Below are 15,931 nucleotides of genomic sequence, written 5' to 3'. Positions count from 1 at the left end.
AGGCCTAATTGTACCTCATTATGCCAAAAAATGAAGAAATATGCAAATTGAAGGTCAAATTAAATGATTATTGGACGATTTTGTATAAAAATTAAGTCCAAGGACATAATTAAATTTTTAATAGGCCAATTTGATTTAATTATAGGCCAAATTAAATTTTAATTATGTTTAAGAATTAATTTGGGTCCAATTAAAGGATTTAATTAAGTGCAAGGACTTAATTATGCTTTAAATAGGTCAAATTAATTTTATTCGGGGCTTAATTGGTGAAAAATTAAGTTTGGGAGCCTAATTTGGGTTTAATTGAGAACATTGGAATTTTAAAAGATCAAATTTTAATTTTTACCAAGTTAATTGATTGAAATCAGGGGCAAGATTGCAAGAAAATTGAAGTTTTGAGGTCAATTAGGGGTCAAATTGAAGAAATTGGCAGCCAATGACGTTTATGTAAAAGGCGCCAAACTATAGGAGTGAAATTGATAAAGAACGGGGGGTGAAATTGAAGAAATTAAAAGTTTAATAGTTAATTAGGGGTTAAATTGACAAAATCCTAGACCAATGACCATATTGCAAAAGGCGCGTAAATACATGGCTAAAGTTGAAGTTCCACAGGGGCCTAATTGCATTAAATCAAAAGTTTAGGGTCAATTAAGGGTTCAATTGAAAGAAATTGAAATCTGAAAGACTAAATTGCAAAACAGTTAAAATCCCTAATTCAACCTAAAACGGCGTCATTTTGAGTAATAAAGGAAAAAAAGAAAAAGAGACCAGACGACGCGTCATCTAGTCACTATTCATTATCTTCTTCTTTTACCCGGTTAAAGTTGGTTCGGTTACCTACTTTTTAGGTGCATTTAATGCACTAAACGTCCACCAAATTTAACCAAACTTGCACAAAAATGATCCTCTGCAGTTCCTCTACAGCTCCATGTAAATAGTTCAGTTTGAATGACAACCCATTGGTGCCGGCCTAAACATGCCAACTCAAGCAACTTTTTCTGCAGATTTGACAGTGCACCATGCCTATTTTGAGCCAATGGTTGGGATCGTTCCCATCAGAATCAAGGGCTGAAATTTTACCCTGGAGCAGATGAGATTACCCTTTTCCACCGACTATAAATAGAGGCGGAGTTAATGGCCTGAGGGAGGAGAAAATCGGGTCCAAAGTCGGAAAAAAACCAGTCACCTCCCCTATTTTTCTTCCTTCTCTGTCGTCTCTCTCTCTCTCTCTCCTTTGTCCTTCTCAGCCGTGCCTTCAGCCAACACCAACAATGTCACTGCTGGCTGGACAACCATCCTCTCCATCACACTTCTCCCTCTCCATTGATTGCTTCTCCCTTTTCCTCCACAGTTGCAGCAGCTTATCAGCACCACCATTTTTGTTTTCTTCCTTCTCTAGCACCGGCAGCAGCAACATCAGTGCTGACCTCCACCTCCACAACAGCTTTATCACCATAATTTCCATCAACCCAACTCCTCATCAATGGCAGAGCAGCCACCTTGACCTGCTCTCTCTTCTCCTTCCAGCCTTTCTCTCTCCTTTGTAACCTTTTCTTTTTCCTCCCACAACCGACTCCGACTACCATCACCTCAGCTGACGCCTCTTGAGCCACTAGCCGAACCTTCTCATCACGACCGAGATGCTCACCACCTCAAGTGGTCCTCTCTAATAATCCGACTGTACGACTCGATCAATGTTAAAAGATTCCAACATATCCTCTTTATTTGAGGGTAAATTTTTTTTTTAAAAAAAAAATTTGGCTGAGTTTCGTTTGCATTTAGGATATCCCAAGTTATCAACTACTATCAGTTTACTCAATCAACCCATCATCACAAGGTCCCTTAATTCCGGACCTTATATCATACCTCATAATTCCACACCTCATACGATCCACACACAATATATATATATATATATATATATATATATATATATATATATATATATATATATATATATCCTACGAGTAAGTTCAATATGAATATAGTCCAACACATCATATAATAAAATTTAAAGGAAAAGGAATACTAATATGCAAAGAAAGTATTTACAACATAAGAAGTGTTCTTAAATATTTCAAAATGGTTAATTACAAGATAACTAAAATACTATATGTTAAGCTGAACCTTTATAAACACATCAAGGTTGCATAAAAGTATACTACATAAACACGTTAATTCCCTTTTGTTTTAAGTTAAATATTTACATAAGCTTCACAAAGCAGAGTCCTCAACTAATGATCTTCCTGGATGTTTGATGGACCTGTTACATAAATAAACATACAATTATGTTGATAAAGAATATATGTATGCTCATGTAATGAATACGAATGAAGTATTAACTTTCTATCAAATCCATAAGAATTCTAACAAAGAATTTATATTTTGCTTGTAAATCTTTTAAACCCAATTAACACTCATTTGTATATTCATAATTGAATAATCTTATTTACTTGCATAAACTGGGTGACCTTGCAAGGTTTAATCCTGTAATTCATATCTCAGCAATCCTATAACAGATGCCATTAGCCGGGGCTAATCATGTAAATCATTTCCTGGCAATCCTATTACGGATGCCATTAGCCGGAGCTAATCGTGTAAATCATTTCCCGGCAATTCGATCACGGATGCCATTAGCCGGAGCTAATCCTGTAAATCATTTCCCGGCAATCCTATCACGGATGCCATTAGCCGAAGCTAATCATGTAAATCATATCCCGGCAATCCTATCATGGATGCTATTAGCCGAAGCTAATCTTGTAAATACACTAGGCTTTATTTACATTGAACACGATATTTATTATAATTGCATTCACCAGAAGGATTCTAAATTGTATAAGTGCAAATAGGAGGGAAAATCACGCACCTGCTTCGCCTGTCTCGTGACCTCCCCTAACAGAAGATCCAATCCTGGTTGCTCCTCCTGAATCACAAGTGTTGTTACCCAATTTTTGACCCACCTTTTTGATAAAATTTTCTGAAAATCCAAAAAATAGTGAAAAACAATGAAAAATCAAAAAAATATGTTTTAAATATATTTGCATCGTTTTTAGCATTTTCAACGTCGTCTAAAAAAGAATTTAAATTTTTAAATGTCTTTTGAACACGTTCGACTGTTCACATGTCATTTTTAAAAGCATTGATTTTCCTCATTGTGTCGACGTTGATATTGCTCGTTTTCAAAAGATACAAAAAAAATCAAAATTTACAAAAAAAAAGGAAAGTTGAAGGACTAATTTTGAGGTTCAAACAACATTTCACCTATAAATATGGGTCCACAACTCACACAAAAGAGGGGGCAATTTTGAAACATAAGAAAAATACAAAAAAAAAAACCCTAACCCTAAACCCATCTTTTTCAAAGGAGCGGCGCCCCCCTCCCTTTCGGTTGATCATCCTCTTTCTTCCACTATCCCTGCCACTTCCTCTTCCTCTTCCCCAGCTTACAGCCTCCCATCTCACAAAACCAGCAACCTCTCCCCTTCATCTAACCCGTGCAGCCCCATTTTTCCCTCCACTACAGCCAACACTCCCTATATCCTCTCCTCTCCCAGCCGGCTTGCTCTTCTTCGTCACCCATAGAAGTCAGCCGCCGCTGCACACACCGGACAAGCTCCCATCCGTCAGCCGCAGAAGGGCCCACAGAGCCATCCCCATCATCTCTTCATACCACAACAAACCAGCCACGCACCATGTGTTCTCTCAGCCATCGAGGGCACCGCCTTCCAGCTTGCAGCCGACAGATCTTCCCTCTTCAACCGGCCACAGGCCACGGTCTCCCTCATTAGTACAGACACGACATAGCTTCCCTCATCGGCGCAGACCGGCCTCCAACAGCAACCCCCGCTGTCTTCTCCATCTCCTCCTCGCCAGCCTTGCAGCGGCGTCTCCTTCCCATCACAACTGTCGCACCCTCGCGAGCGGAGCGCGGCGTCGCGGCGATCCTCGGTTGGTTTCGGGGTCTTTGTTTTGTTTGTAAAGGAGTCGCCACCTAGTATTTGGTCACTAGGAAACCTAACTGGTCTTTCAGAAATTCTAAGGGCAAGGGACTCATTGCGTAAAGGGAAGGTATTAGCACCCCTAGTACGCCCTACCTAAGGTAAGCTGCTTGGTGTTTGGTTTGTCTTATAATTGCTATGGTGTTGGTGTTTTCTAATCCCATCAGTTTTCTAGGTTTTGATGCAAACTAAAATTATTAGGATAGAAATCCAAGGAAGTTCCATGTGCTTTAAAAGCTCATTTTCCCCTTAGTTTTTCAAGAGTTTGCGACTCGTAAATTGCAAGGAGGAGGGAGAAAAATTTAGAAATCTAGGGTGCTTTTAAAAACCTATTTTTTTTTGTCTTAGTGTTCTATACTCTCATATCTCGTAAACCGTGGAATAAAAAAAATTGAAATGTCCTCGATTATAATCAAGGCTTCTTTCAAGGATTTGTGTGGATTTATTACTCCCAATAATATTTTGGATATTCGTCCTTTAAGGATTTCTTTATCCAAACATTAGCGGTGAATAATAGATGAATTCCTTCCAAAACAAGATTTTTATATTTTTTTTGAAATATTGGCCAATACCCTTTGGAGTTTTACAAACATGTTGTAAAATCCAGAAATGCAAGAAAATAAATTTTTTGTTGTGTTTAAGAAATCCATGCAAAAACACAATTTCGAAACTTCAAATATTTGTTTTTTTTAAAAGAGAAAATTCAAAATATGTTAGGGTATTGGCCGTATGCAACACACAAAAACATTTTTATATTTTCTTTGTCAAAAATACAAACATTACATTTAATCACAATAAAAAAACACATGTCAATCAAATTCTTAAGGTTTTAATAAATTAGTTATTAAATCCCAAAAAATATATAGAAACATGTTCTTATATTTTCACGGGAAATACTACAGGATTTTATTTATCCTTCAGATACTTGATCATATAAAAATTGAAAAATTAAATTCATTTTTCTTTTTTATCTTTTTGATTTTTTTATAATTCAATGACATACATAAAAAAAAATACAAACACACACACACATCCCTTTTTTATTATTTTTTTTTACAAATAACATAAATTTAAAATAAAACAGACAACACATCACACAAATAAAAAAAAAATACATAATAGCCCACAAAAATCCAGGAAACTACTAGGAAGGCTTCTGGCAATGCAGGAACAGTGGCGGCGCGTGGTTCTCACTCGCCGCCGCCACTGGCGGCGCGTGGCTTCACGCGCCGCCGGAAAAAATAACAGGGGAGATCTGCAACGGCTTTCTCCCCTCTTCATTGTCTTCTCCGGCGGTGACAACCATCGTGACCTGCAACAAGAAAAAAGAAAAACGCAGGCAGTTGATTTTAAACCATTTCTTTTTTTTTTCAAATATGTTCTCGGTCTTCCCCTCTTTTAGATCTGTTTCTTCTGTAGGTCTGTTTTTCTTTGTTCCACCTTCTTCTCTGTTTCAGGTGGCCGGCGGCAAGGAGAAATTATTTAGAAAGGGGCATCGCTGCTGGGGAAAGGAACAGCGGTGGCTGGCCTTACTGCTGCTTGTTCGTCGTCGTTACTGTTGAGGAGACCAAAAGGGAAGAAGATCTGTTGAAATGGGGGGAGCTCCGCTGGTTTCTGTGAAGGCCGAATGAGTCGGCGCCTGTGAAGGGGAGAGGGAGATCATGACTGAGGGGCTATGGGTTTGTTTGACCGGCTGAGAAAGGAGAGGGACGATGGTGGAGCGGCTGTTTGAGAGTTAAATGGGAGACGGGAGCAGCTGAGTCTTTTTGAGAGAGATGAGGGAAGAGACAGGGCTCTATCGAAGAAGAAGAGAGGATGAGCGGCTACCTTTTGTTGGCTAGGAGAGGGGGAAGGGAGGCGGTGTCCAGCGGCTTTCTGGCTTTTGGCCAAAAGAGAGGGGATTGGCTGGAGGCTTGGGAAAAAAAAATATATCAAAAGGGAGGGGGCCCCGGATTGTTGGCTTGTTTTTGGCCAAGGACGGGGGCAGCCACTGTAGCCTTTTTTTAATAAAGAGAATAGGGTTAGGTTTTTTGTTTGCCCTCTATTTTTTATCTTTAAAATTCTCTCTTCTTCATTTTCTTCCCCCCCCCCCTTTTTCTATATGGCCGGGTGTTCTTTTATATAGAAAATCTCTACACGTGCTATTTAAAGAAATATTGCAATAATTATTGCAGAGATTGTCTACTATAACTAGCATCAACAAATCCTATATATATGGTATTTTTTTTAATTGCAGTGATTATTTTCCCTAACCAGCACGAATCAAATCATATATCTATGGTATTTTATATTGCAGTAATTATATATGATTTAGTAATTATCTCCTTGATATATTGCTTCCTTAACCCTGATGCTCTATGTTACCGTCACATGTAAGCCCTTATTATTATTATTATTATTATTATTATTATTATTATTTATTTTTTATTTGAAAATTTATCAAAATATGGGTAAAAAATTGGGTAGCAACAACAACAACGCCGCCTCCTCACTCACAATGTTGGGTCCTCCACGACAGATCTGCCACTGAAAGAAGAAAAGAACAACAAATCAGAGCAGAAAAAGAATAGACCCGAGACCGGGAAGGAGAAAGAAATTAAAATCAACTGCCTTGTGTGTTTTTCTCCTTTTGCAGGTGACAGTAATTCTCACCGCCGGTGAGGCAAAGAAGAGGAGAAGAAGCCAATCTTGACTGCCCTGTTTTCGGGTTGTTCACCGATCGGTTTGAACCGGTTCCGGTTAAAATTTTCAGTTTTTCAAAATTTTATTTTGGTAATTTTTTTAAATAAAAACCAAACCGAACAAAAAATGATCACTCCTAATCCCACCCTTTCATAATAATTCAAAATCAATTATTCTTTAATTAGGACAAATTAAATCATCTAAAAAAATTTGTGGATAAAAAAAAATATATAAAATTTTGCACAATTCATCTATGATAATTTATGAGAAGATGAAATGTGGAGCCATGCACAGTAGAAATCCCATTCCTTTTAGATTATAGGTAAAGTAACGGTTGACTTAATTAGAATATTAGATCGTGGAAATTGAAACACCCAAACAACAAAGCTCTCATTATTGTTCTTGTATTGAACTTTTACCACATAGTTCCTTGAAATCTCTTTGGCATCCAGATCATGAGTTTTCGTTCCAAAAATTCAAGCAAAGGGGCTCCCGAAGGCTCTCAACGACAGCCTCCAAAGGTCGGAATTCTTTTTACTTCTTCGGTAATTCAGATAACCAGTTCGTAATGATCAGGGGAGCAAATGAAATGTTTTAATGATATCACAATTTGGAATTTTTCTTTTGTGGCATGTTTTAAAGGATCGTACATCAACATTACTCTCCAGGCTTGATCCGAGAATTTGTGGAAGGTGAGAATATGGTTTTTTTTCCCTCCTATTTGAAGCTTCTATGTGCATGCTTTTTTTGCAGTGGTTGAAACATTGTTTACTAGTCAGTTTATTTTTGGTATATGATCTGCACATAGAAAATGGAAAAAGGTCCTTTATTCTATTTTATGTCAATAGATCAGCCAGCGATCCAAGGGCGATGCGAAAATTTATTATTAAGGTGATAAAAAGACAAGATTGATCTATTGAATAAAATCACATACTTTTTTAGGTGAATCGAGATCGCCAATATGTTGAGGTGTGATCGAAGAGCAAATAATACCTTACCACATCTTTATCTTCTATTTCTTCCTTGCATATGACCTTTCCGATGCATTCTCCATGATTTCTTTATCCTCTCTACTAACAATCTTTCACGGGTCCTGAACTTGAAGATGGGTTTTGTATACATAACTCTCAATAGTAATAATTGGAGCCATTGAGCACTTGAGGGTCGAGTTCAGTGGTCAACCGTGCAGCTTGCCTTGCTCTCGTCCCGAGTTCGATCCTCTATGTGCACGCCTGTCATCCCCGCGGTGCCTTACCTGCTCATTGGGCTTGCAGAATGTTCAGTGGGCCGTGGGGAATAGTCGTGGTGCGCGCAAGCTGGCCCGGACACCCACGCTAATAAAAAAAAATATAATTGGAGCCATTGAGCTTTTATATCCCAAATTGATTCAAACTACTATTGGAATCCATAATTAGTAACACACCTTAGACTAAGAAAAAAAAACAACTTGGCTCCACTACAAGTTGAGCCAATAAAAAAAAGAAAAAAACTTGCTATTGAATTATACTTTATGCTAAAAGTTATTAACCTTTCATTTTGCGAATTCATAATGAAATATAAATGCTTTTTAATTATAATTTTTTTTAATTAATCTTTTCTCTTGTTTAATTTAGTTCTTTAATATTAATTTTTTATTTAATTATCACACTCTCATTATACAGATCTTAAGTTTGATCAATTTATTTAATTAATTTAATTTTTTTAATTAGTTTTTTTAAATTATTTAATATACATTGTGATTTATCTATTGGGTTTTAGGTTAAAGTGTTATGTTTGTATTAATGGATCAAAGATAATTTGACGAAAAATATTGTAAGTAGAGACATTTGTTAAAAATATATGGTACTATTTTACATGTTAAAAAACAAACATAATTAACTTATAAAAAATCTTGCTATGATAAATATAATAACTTAACATTTCTAGTCATTTGATATTCATTGCAGAATAAGTATAAATTAAAGATTTCAAATCAAATCTAAATAATTTATGGGTCTCATAAAAATATATGGATTGAATATTATCACATGGACTCTCTTACAATTTTTTATATATAATCGAAACATTAATATTTTTATATTGAAATATATTTTATACTGGTGGTGATGCTTTATCAAATGTATTGTATTTAGTATGGTGTAGTATATATAATGATAAATTAAACATTATAGGTTAATTATGTAATTTATTTTAGACATGTCAAGCGCATTTACAATAAAATAAATATAAAGCCTAAGGGCATTTAAAAAAAAAATTCACAAATTTTTAAACTTTAATTTATTTTTCAATAGTTGTATATTGAATTTAGAGCTCCTTTCATTATGCGATATCATGAAAATTTTGACAAATATTAAGATTTCTATAAAGGTGTAAGAAAGAGGGCTAATTATTTTGTCACTCTGTCAAGGTATGGAGTGGGATAAGTAATAATATCACCCTTCATTCAAAACCTTAATTTCTATTTTCTTATTCGGAAAATGATTTTCATAAAATTGTTTTTATACAAATTGACGTGTCAGTTGATTATCGATAAAATATGAGTCCTACAAATGATAAATGGTTGATCTTCCATGAATCGAAATAATTTTTCAAGTGTTTTTATACAAATTGATGATACTGCTTATTTTCGGAGTTAATAGGAAGGGGAAGCCTGGAGAGTCTAACTCATCTACAGATGTGAAGAAGGAAGTCCCCTCACAGGTCAGAATATTATTACTGCTTGAATGGTAATTAATTAATATAATTATGTAATGATTTAATAATGACAATTTGGAAATTCTCTTGTTTGACATGTTTTACAGGGGCCTGATGGCAAAACCGTGTTTAAACCAAAGCATCTTACAATCTGCTGGGAGGGAGATAGTCAATTTTGGAGTATTCCTCAAGGGTGAGGATAACATACCTGTTTTCTTCTTGAAGAGTTATTCTTGGTGTGCATGATCTTTTGTTATGTTACAAATGTTTTGTTAATAGAAGTAAAATTAGAATCATTAAATTACAATCAAGAATTTTAATTAATATTCTTGCATGTCTTAATTCATTATAAAAAATCAATACATAATTTACAAATATATAAAGTTCCAAGAGGATCAATATCATAGAAAATTTTTATGGTGTTTAAGTTGTAATTATCAAAATTTAATAATAAATATGAAAAATAAAAATAATTATATCTGGTCCTTTTAGAATTGAACCAATTTAATTTTTTTATAAAGATTCTTTATCCTTTTCATGCATAACTCTTCCATATACAGAAAGTATTGATAGTTATAATTTGAATACCATAAAAAGTATTTTCATGAATACCATAAAATGTTTACGAAAATCTTTTAAATTCATAAAAAGTATTTTATATATAGATTTTTTTAAAAAAAATAAAAATAAAACCCTTGCTGGATCGGTTCACACCTAGTTTTTTTTTTCTCTCTCTTTTAGATACCAATCTCCCCAAATTTCTCCTTCTATCTTCTTCTTCTCTAGCATTCAATCCATTAACTACCCCAACAATAACCCAAACAGTCATCATCATAATCAAGCTTTCTTTCTCTTCCAAACCGAGCTAGAAATCATTTATTGTGTTGATGAATTTGTATGGATTGATTCATTCATAGAAGTTGTTTGTTTGCATGTGCAGACAGTATAGTTATTTAGTAAAATTTCTAACATCTCTGGGTCATGCAAAGTAATTTGCTTTGGCCTGATATTGTTTCCAGGTGCATGCATCATCACGACCTTCAAACTTGTCAATATTTTAAATTTAAACATGTAAAAGTAATTGTACCCTAGGAAGGGTTAATTATCCTTATTTTCATGGTCTGAGTAAGGCGGTGTTGTGGTGTTTCGATGCCTTCGTTCTATAAATTTTGAGTTGATTCCCAATTCTATCTCATCTTTATTTTTTTCTTTTACTAAAAATTAAATAACATGTGAAAAAATCATGCAAACACAAATAATGAGAAGCACACAAAACTTAATTAATTTTTTATGCGGATTTCACAAATACATCTTTATTAAAAATTGTACAATATTCTTAATTATTAGAGAGGAAAAATACAATATTTTTTTCCTTTTGTAAGTTTGTACCTTTATTATTCAAATTTGTATGTTAATTCTTTAATCAAAGTTGACTGTTGATTTTTAAAAAAATTCCTAAATTACCTTTTTGAAAGACTTAATTTTGTATATAGTAGATAAGATTGGAAATTTTGATTTTAGATAAGAATATTGTTGGTAAAAAACCAACAACAGGATCAATTAATTTAAAACAAAGGGATTAACTAATTATTTTATTGAAAACATAGGGATCCAGTAATAATTTACTCTATTTAATTTGATACTTTAATTTATTCATACAAGTTTTCTCTTGATCCACGTTTATGCTTTAGGGTAAATTACAAAAAACTTTTCAGAGGTGTTATAAAATTATACGAATCATTTTGACAAAAATCTTCAAATTGTTAAGTAAAGATTACAAATATCCCAAGGCCGAATTGTTACATTCTTAAACGTGGAAAGTTAAGGTTTAGAAATCAGTAAATGGTGCAGTTCCGGCCACACTTTTAGTTATTGTTTCTTTCTGTTGTTTCCTTTCATTTTTGGCGGAGACCATAAAACAAAGTTTTTTTTTTATTTCTTTACATTACAGGATTGAATTTTAGGGGTGAGTATGTTAAACTAAAGACCAATGGTTTTACATCATGATGGAACTGTATCAGTACCTTTTGTGAATCTGCAGATTTTGAATAGTGGTGCTATAGTAATTTAGAGCCTATTTTGTTTATGTCAATTTGAATCTATTTGCTCTTTGCAAAATATATATAGGGATGATGGTTTTGCAGAGCTGCTGGAGGTGTGTTGGCTTGATGTAAGTGGTGAAATGCCTGTAACCAAAGGGAAGACGTATGAAGTTAGCTTTATGTTATCCATGAACACAAAGAATTCCTTTGGCTGGGACGATCTTCATCATCCTGTTATGGTGATGGCTAGGATAGGAAAGGAGGGAGAGTATCAGCGCAAGGAAATAAAACTATCAGAATTAAAAGGGACAGTAATGGAATTTCCTCCGGATAAGTGTCGGGTTGAGTTTAAAAGTGATGAAAAATCTGAAAGTAAAGAGGAACTTCCTGCGAAGAAGATTCGAACTAAGTCTAAAAGTGATGAAAACCCTAACAATGATGAGGAAAAGCTCTATTTTGGCTTGTATGAAGTGTGGAGTAACAAATGGAAGGGTGGTCTACAGATTCATGAGGCCATAGTTCAGGAAATACCAGCTGGGAATAATGCTTCTACATCTAATACCCGTTCCGACGAGTCCAGAGTGAAGGAAATAGCAGCTCATGACGATTCTATTTCAACATCTGAAAACCTCCGATCGAGTCGAAGTTCAAGGAGCACGTAGAAGCTGATTTAGAGCCTTGTAACGTGGGAATGTATTTTCAGGGATTTGATCAGCGGACCGGATTGCATCTCCTAGTTGTCTATTATTTCTATTTTCGTCAGTGTCATCATATTTCAAGTTATTTACTTGTAATATGCATTGCTAGGACTCTAGTTATCTAGCTATGGTTTGAATAAAAACTATAGACTTAAAGACTCTTTCTCCAGAACTGTTCTGTTTGTCTTATGATATGCGACGTCAACATCCTAAAATCCGAGTGTGAATCGATTAAGAAATTAATGAGGGGATGACTGTGTTATCAGGTTTTTAGGCAAGTGTAATCTTACTGCTAAAGAGCTGGTTATTTGTCTTGGCAAATTAAATAGTACAAAATGGTTTGATATATATTGTTAATTTCAATATATAAGCTGATAAAAAAGAACCATCTTTTTTTATTATTATTAAAACAACTTGATGGATTTTTAAAGACAGGTCGAAAAGATGTGGTACAAAGGCCTGGCTTGGCCTTGACTCTTTTTTTCTGTTTTTATTTTTATTTTTAGACTGGGCTGGCTGGGCAAAGTAGCAGGCTTAGTGAAATGTTCATGCACGTTTGCTGCAGGAAGGAGTTAATTATAAATGAAGGTGCACAGTATCAAATGAATTGTTTTGCAAAGCGGGAAGAGAAGAAGAAAGGTTTACCTGGTCTGCTGGAGCTGGTGGTCTGGAGCGACGACGTCTGGACAAGGCTTCTTCGTCCTTCTTTGTTCTTCTCTCTGTTTTGTGTTTTCCCGTGTTGGGTTCTTTTCTGCTTTTTTATTCCTCTGTTCTTTGTATCTCACCCCCTGTTCTCTGGGTTTGTTTCTTCGTTCGTGGCCTCTTGTGCCCCTCTGTTCTGTGCTTCTGTTTCCTTATGATTTTTCTCCTCAGTCTTTTTCCTTTTCGTTTATATCCCCTGAAAAACCCTCGGTTCACTCTGTATTTGCCCTTGTGTTTGTTCTCTGTTCTCCTTTGCCTCCTCTCCTGGCCTCTTTCCCTGTTTGCCTTTCTTCTTCCCCAGTTTCCTTTGTTCCCCCCTCTGGTTTTCCGTTTCTTCCCTCCCAGTCTTTCTCTGTTTGCATCTCTCTCCCCTCCTATCAGTGGTCCTTCTCTGGCTTTTATGAAGCCAAAGAATGTATGATCATGCACGATCTGCACGATGGGCGTCTTGCACGTTCGCCTTCATTTGAAGACTAGTCGGGTGCTAAAGGCCCTGTCATTGCAAGACCAATTCTGCCATTTAGAGAATATCGTGTGGGTGAGGAGATCGTGTCTGGCCGTAGCTGTGTTAGTGGTGTCTCAAATGGATTTCCTTTGCCTTTCCTAGAGAAGAGAATGAACAGTGTCTTGAAACTGCGTCGTTTGGCTATCTTCAATTTCCCCCCTAGACTTTTGACATTTAGCAATTGGGTTCTTCATCAAGGAAAATCTCTTCTTTTTTATTTTACCCCTAGATGAAATTGCAATTGGACCGCTCAATTATAGTGTCATTTCCAAAACAATCATTGGTTTCTGAGTTATTCAATTTGATTTTTAATTGACTCTTCAACTTTTAATTCTTTCAAGATTATCTCCGAAAAAATCAATTAAACTCCCTAAATTACCCTCATCATTTCACTTTGGTCTTTGAATTTTAATTTCTTGCAATTCTGCCTTGAATCAACCCCAAACTTTGATATTTCTTCAATTAAGCTCTTAATTTTATTAATTAAACTAATTTTAAGTTCAATTAAATCCCCAAACTTATTAATTCTTTCAACTTTTTTATCAAATTAACTCTCAAATTTATAATTCAATCCTTATTAGTCCTCAAACTTTCAATTTGTGTTGTCTTAACTCAATTCTCAAATTATTTTTTATTCATTCATTTTTTTTTAGAAAGCAAAAATTAGGTTATGATAAAAGTAATTGAAATGGAAAGGAGGGAACATATAGGTATGAGGATTCTATACTATTAGACAATAATTTAATATTTCATTTACCCTTGATAGAGACATGTTTTCCATTAGCAATAGACACATGAGTTAGAGAAGAAAATCCTTTAGAATTATATAAGTTAGTCATTTTATTAGTTATATTATTAGTGACACCTAAGTCAATGACCAAAAAATCATGCACAATCATAATTACCAAAGCAATTTTAAATGCAATGAGAATACCTTATGTGTTTTCTTGCGAGATGTGAGCAGAGTTTGCAAGGAAGCCCGCAAACTTACTAAGAAGCGCTATAAAATTAGAGGCAGATGTTGTCATGACAATATCACCCTTTTTTCTTAAAATAGGCAATAAAGTCATTGAGGAAGGCAGATGGATTGATAGAAAAATTCTTAACATTACTAGGAAGAGAAATGATGAAGTAAACAACAACAACAACAACAACAACAACAACAACAACAACAACGTAAGCCTTATGCTTATAGCTCCTTTGAGATTTCTTCTTCTTTTCAAAAACCAACTTCAACTCTGGATGAAAAATCCAACATAATAGAATGGCTAATATTATGACAATGATAGCACTTTAAATCAGGTCATTTGCCCTTGTAAGGTCTGTCATTATTCATTGATTTGTTGATAGCATAAGCACGAGTTTCTGATAAAGGGATTTTAAAGTCAAAATTTATAACCTTTCTATGAGCTTCTTCTCGTTGAATAGCAGCACACACACTAGTAAGGGATGAAGGATCATGATTCATGAGGATCTTGCTGTGAAGATCTTCATATTCTGAACCGAGGCTAGCTAAGAGTTGGAAGATCTTATCCTTCTCTTCATGTTTCCTTAATTTTGCTGCATCAACCGTATAGGGACGATATAGTACAAGTTCACTCGTCATACCTTCCAGGGTCCTGAGTAATTGAACATAAGTCTTTCCATCTTGTTGCATATTAGCAAGATTTTTATTGATTTGAAAAATACAAGTTGAATTGTTTTGATTTCAATACATCTCTTTCACAGCTTCCCATAGTTCTAAGATTCTGAGTGCTAAATATTTCAGCAATATAATTTTTCATAAAATTAAGTAACCAAGACATAACAAGTTGATCCTTGCATTGCCTAGCTTCATAAGCTAGTGAAGAAGACTCAAGAGGCTTAGTATAGCCATTGACATAGCCAGGTTTGAATCTTCCACCAAGATCAATTGTCACAGCTCTTGACCAAGAGAGATAGTTAAATTCATTTAGTAAAACTAAGCTTAAACATTGATTAGGATTTGGCTCTCCTTCTAGCATGTTGCAGGATTTATTGGTGTCATCAACACTATCAATCTTGAATGGGTTTTCCATAGGAATTTCAACTAATCAGCAAGGTATTAAGAACTTGCTCTGATACCATGAAGAAACAAAAAAGACAAAGTAATATTATATGTTGAAGAAACAAAGGAGACAGAAGAATCTTGTATTATGTTTTTCTGTTATAGCGCGCGCACACACACACACAACTAGGAGTGTTAAAAAAAACCGATCAACCAAAAACACCGAAGAAAAATTAACCGAAAAAATCAAACCGAGATAAAAAATCAATTAAACTGATTTTCAAAACCATAAATTCTAACAGGTCCGATTTGGTTTCAGTTTTAAAACTGAAACCGACAAACCAAACTGGACCAACTATAAAACCTAAAAGCTATACAATTTAAAAGGGGTATAAATAGTTAAATACTGAAGTTAACCTAACCCTAACATACCCCCTTCCTCTCGCAAAAAGTCACCGCCCTAACCCCTGAAAATATTTATCTCAATTTTCCTTTTCCTTTCAAGTTTCAATTGCTCTGCATATGTCCATCTCAAAAGTCTCACATTATCTAGATTCTAGCCAAACACAAACCCGCCTCTCCAT

The 15,931-nt window shown here is 34.9% G+C and overlaps 1 protein-coding gene across 1 annotated transcript; it reads left to right on the top strand.

Annotated features, from left to right (window-relative positions):
• Positions 1-7,016: 7,016 nt before the first annotated feature.
• Positions 7,017-12,178, top strand: LOC133675713 (protein PHLOEM PROTEIN 2-LIKE A9-like). The gene is made up of 5 exons (XM_062097174.1): positions 7,017-7,201; positions 7,323-7,372; positions 9,320-9,380; positions 9,482-9,567; positions 11,502-12,178. The coding sequence occupies exons 1-5, from the start codon at positions 7,136-7,138 to the stop codon at positions 12,076-12,078; spliced, it is 840 nt and encodes a 279-aa protein (XP_061953158.1). The 5' UTR covers positions 7,017-7,135; the 3' UTR covers positions 12,079-12,178.
• Positions 12,179-15,931: the final 3,753 nt, after the last annotated feature.

The sequence above is a fragment of the Populus nigra genome, chromosome 16 (assembly GCF_951802175.1).
Source record: "Populus nigra chromosome 16, ddPopNigr1.1, whole genome shotgun sequence".
NCBI classification, from domain to species: Eukaryota; Viridiplantae; Streptophyta; class Magnoliopsida; order Malpighiales; family Salicaceae; genus Populus; species Populus nigra.
This window is presented reverse-complemented; position numbering and strand designations above follow the sequence as displayed.